The sequence below is a fragment of the Somniosus microcephalus genome, chromosome 10, assembly GCF_052327205.1.
Source record: "Somniosus microcephalus isolate GS21.2 chromosome 10, FLI_Smic_1.0, whole genome shotgun sequence".
NCBI classification, from domain to species: Eukaryota; Metazoa; Chordata; class Chondrichthyes; order Squaliformes; family Somniosidae; genus Somniosus; species Somniosus microcephalus.
Window position 1 is genome coordinate 239,149,557 of NC_140996.1, and position 13,166 is coordinate 239,162,722.

The window sequence follows — 13,166 nt, forward strand, 5'->3', positions numbered from 1 at the left end:
AGTTTTACAGCACAGAAAGAGGCCCTTCGGCCCATCGTGTCTGCGCCGCCCATCCATCCCTGTCCAGTCTAATCCCATTTTCCAGCATTTGGTCCATAGCCTTGTATGCAATGACATTTCAAGTGCTCATCCAAATGCTTCTTGAATGTTGTGAGGGTTCCTGCCTCTACCACCCTTTTAGGCATTGAGTTCCACATTCCAACCACCCTCTGGGTGAAAAAGTTCCTCCTCAAATCCCCTCTAAATCTCCTGCCCCTTACCCTGAATCTTTGCCCCCTTGTTATTGACCCCCCTACTAAGGGGAAAAGTTCCTCTTTGTCTACCCTATCTATGCCCCTCATCATTTTGTATACCTCAATCAGGTCCCCCCTCAGCCTTCTTTGCTCCAAGGAAAACAACCCCAGCCTGTTTAGTCTTTCTTCATAGCTGAGGCGCTCCATCCCAGGTAACATCCTGGTGAATCTTCTCTGCACCCTCTCCAAAGCAATCACATCCTTCCTATAGTGAGGTGACCAGAACTGCACACAGTACTCCAGCTGTGGCCTCACCAGCGTTTTGTACAGCTCCATCATAACCTCCCTGCTCTTATATTCTATGCCTCGGCTAATGAAGGCAAGTATCCCATATGCCTTTTTAACCACCTTATCTACCTGTTCCGCTGCCTTCAGGGATCTATGTACATGTACACCAAGGTCCCTCTGACCCTCTGTACTTCCTAGGGTCCTACCGCTCATTGTGTATTCCCTTGCCTTATTTGTCCGTCCAAAATGCATCACCTCGCACTTTTCAGGGTTAAATTCCATTTGCCACTTTTCCGCCCATCTGACCAACCCGTTTATATCGTCCTGTAGCCTGAGGCTTTCCTCCTCGCAATTTACCACCCCACCAATTTTCGTGTCATCTGCGAACTTACTGATCATACCTTTTACATTCTCATCCAAATCATTTATGTAGATCACAAACAATAAGGGACCCAGTACCGATCCCTGAGGTACCCCACTGGACACAGGCTTCCAGTCACAAAAGCAACCTTCGACCATCACCCTCTGCCTCCTGCCACTCAGCCAGTTTAGGATCCAACGCGCCAAGGCACCCTGGATCCCATGGGCTCTTACCTTCTTGACCAGTCTCCTATGCGGGACTTTGTCAAAAGCTTTACTGAAGTCCATGTAAACCACATCCACAGCATTTCCCTCATCCACCCCCCTAGTCACCCCCTCGAAAAATTCAATCAGATTTGTCAGACATGATTTACCCTTGACAAAGCCATGCTGACTATCCCCGATTAATCCTTGCCTCTCCAAGTGGAGACTAATTTTGTCCCTCAGAATTTTTTCCAATAATTTCCCTACCACAGATGTTAGGCTCACTGGCCTGTAATTCCCTGGTTTATCCCTGCTACCCTTCTTGTATAATGGTACTACATTAGCTGTTCTCCAGTCCTCTGGTACATCCCCTGTGGCCAGAGAGGTTCTGAAAATTTGTGTCAGAGCCCCTGCAATCTCCTCCTTTGCCTCCCACAGCAGCCTGGGATACATCTCGTCCGGGCCTGGGGATTTATCCACTTTTTGGCCTGCTAAAACCGCTAGCACCTCCTCCCTCTCGATGCTAATATGTTCAAGTATGTCACAGTCCCCTTGCCCGATTTCTATGTCCGCATCGTCTTTCTCCATAGTGAACACAGATGCAAAAAATTCATTTAAAACCCCGCCTACATCATCTGGCTCTACACACAGATTGCCACTTTGGTCCCTAATGGGCCCTACCCTTTCCCTGGTTATCCTCTTGCCCTTAATATACTTATAAAACATCTTAGGATTTTCCTTTATTTTGCTCGCCAGTGTTATTTCATGGCCCCTCCTCGCCCTCCTAATTTCTTTTTTAAGTATGCCCCTGCACTTTTTATACTCCTCTAGGGCTTCTTCCGTCTTTAGTCTTTTGTAACTGCCAAAAGCCCCCCTTTTATTTCTAATGCATTTTTGTATATCCCTTGTCATCCAAGGTTCCCTTTGCTTGTTGGTCCCACCCTTGACCTTTACAGGAACATGTTGGCGTTGTACTCTCTCTATTTCCCTTCTGAAAGTCTCCCACTGTTTTGATGTGGATTTTCCTATAAGTAGCTGCTCCCAGTCCACTTTGGCCAGATCCTGCCTTATCATATTAAAATCGGCCTTCCCCCAATTTAGAACCCTTATTTCCGGGCCGTCTTTGTCTTTTTCCATGACCACCTTAAATCTCACCGAATTATGGTCACTGTCGCCAAAATGCTCTCCTACTGATACTTCCACCACTTGCCCGGCTACATTCCCCAGAATTAGGTCCTATCTTGTATGTTTCTATGTTTCTATGAATGTTGGCCTTTATTTCAAGGGGGTTGGAGTATAAAAGCAGGGAAGTCCTGCTACAACTGTACAGGGTATTGGTGAGACCACACCTTGAGTACTGCGTACAGTTTTGGTCTCCTTATTCTGGATATACTTGCATTGGAGGCAGTTCAGAGACGATTCACTCGGTTGATTCCAGAGATGAGGGGGTTGACTTATGAGGAACGTTTGAGCAGGTTGGGCCTATACTCATTGGAATTTAGAAGAATGAGAGGTGATCTTATTGAAACATTTAAGATACTGAGGGGGCTCAACAAGGTAGATGCAGAGAGGATGTTTCCCCTCGTGGGCAAATCTAGAACTCGGGGACACAGTCATAGAAACATAGAAGATAGGAGCAGAAGTAGGCCATTCGGCCCCTCGAGCCTGCTCTGCCATTTAATGAGATCATGGCTGATCATCCAAATTCAGTACCCTGTCCCTGCCTTCTCCCTATATCCCTTGAACTCTTTAGCCTTAAGAAATATATCTAACTCCTTCTTGAATATATTTAATGAATTGGCCTCAACTGCCTTGTGTGGTAGAGAATTCCACAGGTTCACCACGCTCTGGGTGAAGAAATTCCTCCTCATCTCTGTCCTAAATGGCTTACCCCTTATCCTTAGACTGTGACCCCTGGTTCTGGACTCCACCGCCATCGGGAACATCCTTCCTGCATCTAGTCTGTCTAGTCCTTTTAGAATGTTATAAGTTTCAATGAGATCCCCTCCCATTCTTCTAAACTCTAGTGAATATAAGCCCAATCGACCCAATCTCTCTTCATATGTCATTCCTGCCATCCCAGGTATCAGTCTGGTGAATCTTCGCTGCACTCTCTCCATGGCAAGAACATCCTTCCTCAGATAAGGCGACCAATAACTGCACACAATACTCAAGGTGTGGTCTCACCAAGGCCCTGTACAACTGCAGCAAGACATCCTTGCTCCTGTACTCGAATCCTCTCACTATGAAGGCCAGCATACCATTTTCCTTCTTAACCGCCTGCTGCACCTGCATGCTTACCTTCAGTGACTGGTGCACAAGGACACCCAGGTCCAGAATAAAAGCTCGCCCTTTTAGAACTGAGATGAGAAGGAATTTCTTCTCTCAGAGGGTCATAAATCTGTGGAATTCTCTGCCCCAGAGAGCTGTGGAGGCTGGGTCATTAAATACATTTAAGGTGGAGATAGACAGATTTTTGCAAGATAAGGGAGTGTCATATTGGGCAGAAACAACAAAAACCCAAAGCAAACTCAATTGCTACTTGGCCCTAAACAGACAATACAACATAGCTGATTACCTGACCATGGTAAAGGATAACAAACTGAGAAGAACCTTGACAAGGTACAGACTTAGCGAACATAGCCTAGCGATCGAAAAAGGCAGACACAGGCAGACCAGGCTGCCAAGAGAAGACAGGATATGCTCTCACTGCAGTCAGGGAGTAGTTGAGACAGAGATGCACTTCCTCACAGCCTGTGGAAAATATCAGGGCATCAGAGAGAATTTCTATCAAAAATTCTCACAAATATGCCCTGAATTCAGAAATCTGACTGACAACCAAAAACTCCCATTCCTACTGGGGGAGGAGAGAAGCTGTGTAACACTGGCGGCACACTAAGTTACAGCTTGCCATGAACAGAGGGACAACCAGTAAACTAAGACAAGAGTATATATAAACAAGGCGAAAATATATTTATAAACTCAGGGATATACCTGTTTATACACTGTATGAATGGAACCGCGTTTATGTGTTCAACCATAAATGTATTTTGATGCTTTGGCAACATAAGATGTACCTTATCATGCCAATAAAGCGATTTGAATTGTATTGTATTGAGTGAAGGGTTATGGGGAGCGGGCAGGGAAGTGGCTTTGAGCCCAAGCTCATCCATGATCTTATTGAATGGCGGAGCAGGCTCGAGGGGCCAAGTGGCCTATTCCTGCTCCTATTTGTGATGTTCTTATGATCCCCCAGTACTGTCCGACCCCCGAAATCTGGCACTGGGGAAGTGAATCTGCAGCTGCTGTTCGCTCGTGGCGTGCTCCCGCGAGCGGACCTTTTGCTTTCCTAAAACAGGAGCTGGAAAGGGGCTTAACTCCAAGTGTTCTGCCGGCTGCTGTCTGAACACCCAGTGGGAGAGGCCCTGCGGCCTACTACTGTCGGGTCCACTCCCCCAACCCTCCCGTGTCCTGCTCTCACTCTGCACCTCTGTCTCTTCTCCAGGGTGGTTTGAACTCCATGGCCTATGTGAAAGTTTACTTGGACGATATCAATGACAACCGGCCAGTGTTCTACCCCGTGCAGTACGCGGCCAGCCTCAGCACACAGAGTTTGCCTGGGACGGCAGTGGTCAGGGTCTCTGCTTACGACAAGGATGGAGGGCGGAATGGGAAGGTGACGTACCAGATCGTCTCAGGAAACCTACTGGCCTTGTTCACACTCAACACCCACACGGGTAAGTGTGTGTTTGTGTCTCTCCGAGTCCAGTGTATCAGGATTTCGGATCTTTTGCATTATGTGACTGGTGAATGAGTTCTGAGTTTCTTCATAGAATTACACAGAAACAGGCCAGTTGGCGCATCCGGTCTGTGCTGGAGTTTATTCCCCACACGAGCAGTGTCCTAATCCCATGTCCCCGCCCTGTCCCCAGATCCCTTTATTCCCCTTTCCTCCAGCCATAGATCGAACCTATTATGTTGTGTAAATGCTGTGACCTCCCCCTGACCCCAGTCCCACTGGCGCTGCCGAGGCCCCCTTGGGTCCTGAGCCTCGCGGAGTGTCTCAGACTGAAGCTGGGATCTGTGGCAATGGCTGGTCTCCCCTCACCTGGTTGAACAGCCATGCTTCACACTTGTCCTTAACACTGACACAAAGTTCGTTGGCACTGGATCAGAGTGATTCTTTTCCAGAAGTTCTGCCGATGTGTCTCATTGTGTCCGGTAGCTTCCTGCCCTGTGAAACATCCTGTTTAAGTCCCGGCCTCCTTGGAGCAGCTGTGGAAGACCATTGTTCAGCTCGGGCTGGGTGAAAACCCTGCGTCTATTTTGAACGCGTTGTTGACAAGTAAACTTGCCTCCAGCCTGACGATTCGATGCAGTTCCATTTCATTCTCTCTTGCTTTTCACCTCCTGACACCAGGAGTCGTTGCCCAGATATTCGGGTGGCTCCACTGCCCCACACAGGGTGAATTTACCCAGAATTATCCTCCCACAGTGGACATCGACAGACCAGAATCCTGCCCGTCCCGAATGCCTCCAACCCTGAGCTGAGGTCAGGGCGGGGTCAGGAGAATTTAGGAGTTGACTGTCTAGGTTCACGGATGGTCACTTTGCACCCACCCCTCCCCACAGCCAGGGGGCAGCAGGTTAACTCACCGCACCCACCCCTCCCCACCGCCAAGGGGCAGCAGGTTAACTCACCGCACCCACCCCTCCCCACAGCCAGGGGGCAGCAGGTTAACTCACCGCACCCACCCCTCCCCACAGCCAGGGGGCAGCAGGTTAACTCACCGCACCCACCCCTCCCCACAGCCAGGGGGCAGCAGGTTAACTCACCGCACCCACCCCTCCCCACAGCCAGGGGGCAGCAGGGTAACTCACCGCACCCACCCCTCCCCACAGCCAGGGGGCAGCAGGGTAACTCTCCGCACCCACCCCTCCCCACCGCCAGGGGGCAGTAGGGTAACTCACTGCACCCGCCCCTCCCCACCGCCAGGGGGCAGCAGGGTAACTCACCGCACCCACCCCTCCCCACAGCCAGGGGGCAGCAGGTTAACTCACCGCACCCGCCCCTCCCCACCGCCAGGGGGCAGCAGCTGAGTTCATTGCTGGGCGCAGTCCGCGGGAGTTGCACGTGTTAGACTGTTCCGTGTTAATTTATCCCACGCTGTACAATTCAGCCCTCGATTGCCTGTTAGACTCAGTTACAAAGAATTTGTCTCTGATTACCCATGACTCTCGGAACTGCAGTGTGCTCTGTGGGTTGTGTGGTACTTACTGGGGCTGGGTGAGAGGGAGCCGGGTTGTGGCTTGTGCACTGGATCCCTTAGTGGGTCACACACTCACACCTTACAGTATGTGTGCTGTAAATACTGCTGGATGTCAGCCATATCTTCTGTACAACTAGCTCTCTTCCTCTTCCTCTTCCTGTGCCTTTTGAAATTTTCTGCATCACTTAAAAGCTCTTAAACACTTGCCAAGAAAAACTAGCCGTTAACCAATGATGGCTGGAGATCCCTGCTCACTGACACCGGGCATTCAGCCTGTCGGCACTGATTCACACATAGGCTGGTGGCTGCACCAGCGGCAAGCTGGCAGGAGGCACCTGGCCAGAAAGCACTTTGTAATCAGCCATTGTCCAGTGTTCAGTGCCGTGCGGGGATTCATACAATTTCTTCGGATCAGATTGCACGCTCATTGTTCTGGTTTCAGGAATGACACTCTGTCTTCTCCAGCAGGAAGCCCTCAGGACAATTATAAATATAAAAGTTGCAAAAATAACTGACTAATTCTCCCTGGGAGTGCGGGAGGGAGAAAACACAATGGTTGTGTTTCTAGATTTCAGTTCTATGTAAGCATGTCAGTGTGCAACGAGAGATCGAGAACGATTCAGTGCCTAATGAGAGATCGAGAATGATTCAGTGTCTGTGTGTAACAAGAGATCGAGAATAATTCAGTGTCTGTAACGAGAGATCGAGAAAGATTCAGTGTCTGTAACGAGAGATCGAGAACGATTTAGTGTCTGTGTGTAACGAGAGTTTGAGAAAGATTCAGTGTCTGTAACGAGAGATCGAGAATGATTCAGTGTCTGTAACGAGAGATCGAGAATAATTCAGTGTGTGTAACGAGAGATCGAGAACAATTCAGTGTCTGTAACGAGAGATCGAGAAAGATTCAGTGTCTGTAACGAGAGATCGAGAACGATTCAGTGTCTGTGTGTAACGAGAGATCGAGAACGATTCAGTGTCTGTAACGAGAGATCGAGAATGATTCAGTGTCTGTAACGAGAGATCGAGAATAATTCAGTGTCTGTAACGAGAGATCGAGAACGATTCAGTGTCTGTGTGTAACGAGAGATCGAGAACGATTCAGTGTCTGTAACGAGAGATCGAGAAAGATTCAGTGTCTATAACGAGAGATCGAGAACGATTCAGTGTCTATAATGAGAGATTGAGAACGATTCAGTGTCTGTGTGTAACGAGAGATCGAGAACGATTCAGTGTCTGTAACGAGAGATCGAGAATGATTCAGTGTCTGTAATGAGAGATCGAGAACGATTCAGTGTCTGTAACGTGAGACTGAGAACGATTCAGTGTCTGTGTGTAACGTGAGATCGAGAATGATTCAGTGTCTGTGTGTAACGTGAGATCGAGAACGATTCAGTGTCTGTGTGTAACGAGAGATCAAGAACGATTCAGTGTTTTTGTGACTGGAAGCCTGTGTCCAGTGGTGTATCACAGGGATCAGTGCTGGGTCTTTGTTGTTTGTAGTGTACATTAATGATTTAGATATGAATGTAGGAGGTATGATCAGTAGTTTGCAGATGACACGAAAATTGGTAGGGTGGCAAATAACGAGGAGGGAAGCCTCAGGCTACAGGACGATATAGACGGGTTGGTTAGATGGGCAGAACAGTAACACATGGAATTTAACCCTGAAAAGTGTGAGGTGATGCATTTTGGGAGGACTAACAAGGCAAGGGAATACACAGTGAATGGTAGGACCCTAGGAAGGACAGAGGATCAGAGGGACCTTGGTGTGCATGTACATAGATCCCTGAAGGCAGCAGGACAGGTAGATAAGGTGGTTAAAAAGGCATATGGGATACTTGCCTTCCTTAGCTGAGGCATAGAATATAAGAGCAGGGAGGGTATGATGGAGCTGTACAAAACGCTAGTTAGGCCACAGCTGGAATACTGAGTGCAGTTCTGGTCGCCACACTATAGGAGGGATGTGATTGCATTGGAGAGGGTGCAGAGGAGATTCACCAGGATGTTACCTGGGATGGAGCGCCTCAGCTATGAAGAGAGACTGGACAGGCTGGGGTTGTTTTCCTTAGAGCAGAGAAGGCTGAGGGGGGACCTGATTGAGGTGTACAATATTATGAGGGGCATAGATAGGGTAGATAGAAAGGAACTTTTCCCCTTAGTTGAGGGGTTAATAACCAGGGGGCATAGTTTCAAGGTAAGGGTAGGAGGTTTAGAGGAGATTTGAGGAAAAACTTTTTCACCCAGAGGGTGGTTGGAATCTGGAACTCACTGCCTGAAAGGGTGGTAGAGGCAGGAACCCTCACAACATTCAAGAAGCATTTAGATGAGCACTTGAAACACCATAGCATACAAGGCTACGGACCAAGTGTTGGAAAATGGGATTAGAATAGACAGGGCTTGATGGCTGGCGCGGACATGATGGGCCGAAGGGCCTCTTTCTGTGCTGTATAACTCTATGACTCTATGAGTGTCTGTGTGTAACGAGAGATTGAAAACAATTCAGTGTCTGTGTGTAATTAGAAATCGAGAACGATTCAGTGACTGTAACGAGAGATCAAGAATGATTCAGTATCTCTAACGAGAGATCGAGAACGATTCAGTGTCTGTAACGAGAGATCGAGAATGATTCAGTGTCTGTAACGAGAGATCGAGAATGATTCAGTGTCTGTAACGTGAGACTGAGAACGATTCAGTGTCTGTGTGTAACGTGAGATCGAGAATGATTCAGTGTCTGTGTGTAACGAGAGATCAAGAACGATTCAGTGTCTGTGTGTAACGCAAGATCGAGAACGATTTAGAGTCTGTAACGAGAGATCGAGAATGATTCAGTGTCTGTCTGTAAGGAGAGATCGAGAACGATTCAGTGTCTGTAATGGGAGATCGAGAATGATTCAGTGCCTGTAACAAGAGATCGAGAACGATTCAGTGTCTGTAATGAGAGATCGAGAACGATTCAGTGTCTGTAACAAGAGATCGAGAACGATTCAGTGTCTGTGTGTAACGAGAGATCGAGAACGATTCAGTGTCTGTAACAAGAGATCGAGAACGATTCAGTGTCTGTGTGTAACGAGAGATCGAGAACGATTCAGTGTCTCTGTGTAACGTGAGATCGAGAACAATTCAGTGTCTGTGTGTAACGAGAGATCGAGAACGATTCAGTGTCCAACGAGAGATCGAGAACGATTCAGTGTCTGTAACGAGAGACCGAGAATGATTTAGTATCTGTAACGAGAGATCGAGAACGATTCAGTGTCTGTAACGAGAGATCGAGAACGATTCCGTGTATGTAACCAGAGATTGAGAACGATTCAGAGTCTGTAACGAGAGATCGAAAACGATTCAGTGTCTAACGAGAGATCGAGAATGATTCAGTGTCTGTCTGTAACGAGAGATCGAGAACGATTCAGCGTCCAACGAGAGATCGAGAACGATTCAGTGTCTGTAACGAGAGATCGAGAATGATCCAGTGTCTGTAACGACAGATCGAGAATAATTCAGTGTCTGTAACGAGAGATCGGGAACGATTCAGTGTGTGTAACGAGAGATCGAGAACGATTCAGTGTCTGTGTGTAACGAGAGATCGAGAACGATTCAGTGTCTGTAACGTGAGATCGAGAATAATTCAGTGTCTGTAATGAGAAATCGAGAACAATTCAGTGTCTGTAATGAGAGATCGAGAATGATTCAGTGTCTGTGTGTAACGAGAGATCGAGAACGATTCAGTGTCTAACGAGAGATTGAAAATGATTCAGTGTCTGTAACGAGAGATCGAGAATGATTTAGTATCTGTAATGAGAGATCGAGAACGATTCAGTGTGTGTGTAACGAGAGATCGAGAACGATTCAGTGTCTGTAACGAGAGATCAAGAATGATTCAGTGTCTGTGTGTAATGAGAGATCGAGAATGATTCAGTGTCTGTAACGTGAGATCGAGAACGATTCAGTGTCTGTAACGTGAGATCGAGAACGATTCAGTGTCTGTGTGTAACGAGAGATCGAGAACGATTCAGTGTCTGTAATGAGAGATCGAGAATGATTCAGTATCTGTAACGAGAGATCGAGAACGATTCAGTGTCTGTAACGAGAGATCGAGAATGATTTAGTATCTGTAATGAGAGATCGAGAACGATTCAGTGTGTGTGTAACGAGAGATCAAGAATGATTCAGTGTCTGTGTGTAATGAGAGATCGAGAACGATTCAGTGTCTGTAACGAGAGATCGAGAACGATTCAGTGTCTGTAACGAGAGATCGAGAACGATTCAGTGTCTGTAACGAGAGATCGAGAACGATTCAATGTCTGTAACGAGAGATCGAGAACGATTCAGTGTCTGTGTGTAACGAGAGATTGAAAACAATTCAGTGTCTGTGTGTAATGAGAAATCGAGAACGATTCAGTGACTGTAACGAGAGATCGAGAACGATTCAGTGTCTGTAACGTGAGACTGAGAACGATTCAGTGTCTGTGTGTAACGTGAGATCGAGAATGATTCAGTGTCTGTGTGTAACGAGAGATCAAGAACGATTCAGTGTCTGTGTGTAACGCAAGATCGAGAACGATTTAGAGTCTGTAACGAGAGATCAAGAATGATTCAGTATCTCTAACGAGAGATCGAGAACGATTCAGTGTCTGTAACGAGAGATCGAGAATGATTCAGTGTCTGTAACGAGAGATCGAGAATGATTCAGTATCTGTAACGAGAGATCGAGAACGATTCAGTGTCTGTGTGTAACGAGAGATCGAGAACGATTCAGTGTCTGTGTGTAACGAGAGATCGAGAATGATTCAGAGTCTGTAACGAGAGATGGAGAATGATTCAATATCTGTAACGAGAGATCAAAAACGATTCAGTGTCTGTAACGAGAGATCGAGAATGATTCAGTATCTGTAATGAGAGATCGAGAACGATTCAGTGTCTGTGTGTAACGAGAGATCGAGAAAGATTCAGTGTCTGTGTGTAACGAGAGATCGAGAACGATTCAGAGTCTGCAACGAGAGATCGAGAATGATTCAGTATCTGTAACGAGAGATCGAGAACGATTCAGTGTCTGTAACGAGAGATCGGGAATGATTCAGTGTCTGTAACGTGAGATCGAGAACGATTCCGTGTCTGTGTGTAACGTGAGATCGAGAACGATTCAGTGTCTGTGTGTAACGAGAGATCAAGAACGATTCAGTGTTTTTGTGACTGGAAGCCTGTGTCCAGTGGTGTATCACAGGGATCGGTGCTGGGTCCTTTGTTGTTTGTAGTGTACATTAATGATTTAGATATGAATGTAGGAGGTATGATCAGTAGTTTGCAGATGACACGAAAATTGGTAGGGTGGTAAATAACAAGGAGGGAAGCCTCAGGCTACAGGACGATATAGACGGGTTGGTTAGATGGGCAGAATAGTAGCAAATGGAATTTAACCCTGAAAAGTGTGAGGTGATGCATTTTGGGAGGACTAACAAGGCAAGGGAATACACAATGAATGGTAGGACCCTAGGAAGGACAGAGGATCAGAGGGACCTTGGTGTGCATGTACATAGATCCCTGAAGGCAGCAGGACAGGTAGATAAGGTGGTTAAAAAGGCATATGGGATACTTGCCTTCCTTAGCCGAGGCATAGAATATAAGAGCAGGGAGGGTATGATGGAGCTGTACAAAATGCTAGTTAGGCCACAGCTGGAATACTGTGTGCAGTTCTGGTCGCCACACTATAGGAAGGATGTGATTGCTTTGGAGAGGGTGCAGAGGAGATTCACCAGGATGTTACCTCGGCTGGAGCGCTTCAGCTATGAAGAGAGACTGGACAGGCTGGGGTTGTTTTCCTTAGGGCAGAGAAGGCTGAGGGGGGACCTGATTGACGTGTACAAAATTATGAGGGTTATAGATAGGGTGGATAGGAAGGAACTTTTCCCCTTAGTTGAGGGGTTAATAACCAGGGGGCATAGATTCAAGGTAAGGGGCAGGAGGTTTCGAGGAGATTTGAGGAAAAACTTTGTCACCCAGAGGGTGGTTGGAATCTGGAACTCACTGCCTGAAAGGGTGGTAGGAGCAGGAACCCTCACAACATTCAAGAAGCATTTAGATGAGCACTTGAAACGCCATAGCATACAAGGCTACGGACCAAGTGTTGGAAAATGGGATTAGAATAGACAGGGCTTGATGGCCGGCGTGGACATGATGGGCCGAAGGGCCTCTTTCTGTGCTGTATAACTCTATGACTCTATGAGTGTCTGTGTGTAACGAGAGATTGAAAACAATTCAGTGCCTGTGTGTAATGAGAATTCGAGAACGATTCAGTGTCTGTAATGAGAGATCGAGAACGATTCAGTGTCTGTGTGTAACGACAGATCGAGAACGATTCAGTGTCTGTAACGGGAGATCGAGAATGATGCAGTATCTGTAACGAGAGATCGAGAACGATCCAGTGTCTGTAACGAGAGATCGAGAACGATCCGGTGTCTGTAACGAGAGATCGAGAATAATTCAGTGTCTGTAACGAGAGATCGAGAACGATTCAGTGTCTGTAATGAGAGATCGAGAACGATTCAGTGTCTGTGTGTAACGAGAGATCAAGAACGATTCAGTGTCTGTAACGAGAGATCGAGAATAATTCAGTGTCTGTAACGAGAGATCGAGAACGATTCAGTGTCTGTAATGAGAGATCGAGAACGATTCAGTGTCTGTGTGTAACGAGAGATCGAGAACGATTCAGTGTCTAACGAGAGATCGAGAATAATTCAGTGTCTGTAACGAGAGATCGAGAATGATTCAGTGTCTGTAACGAGAGATCGAGAAAGATTCAGTGTCTGTAACGAGAGAT

General features: G+C 47.0%; 1 protein-coding gene across 1 annotated transcript in view; it reads left to right on the plus strand.

Annotated features, from left to right (window-relative positions):
- Nucleotides 1–13,166, plus strand: part of LOC147112212 (protocadherin-16-like) — a 222,783-nt gene that overhangs the window by 32,802 nt on the left and 176,815 nt on the right. Inside the window, exon 3 of the mRNA XM_085998329.1 lies at nucleotides 4,591–4,822. Within this exon, the coding sequence (XP_085854455.1) occupies nucleotides 4,591–4,822 (232 nt within the window). The remainder of the gene's footprint in view (nucleotides 1–4,590; nucleotides 4,823–13,166) is intronic.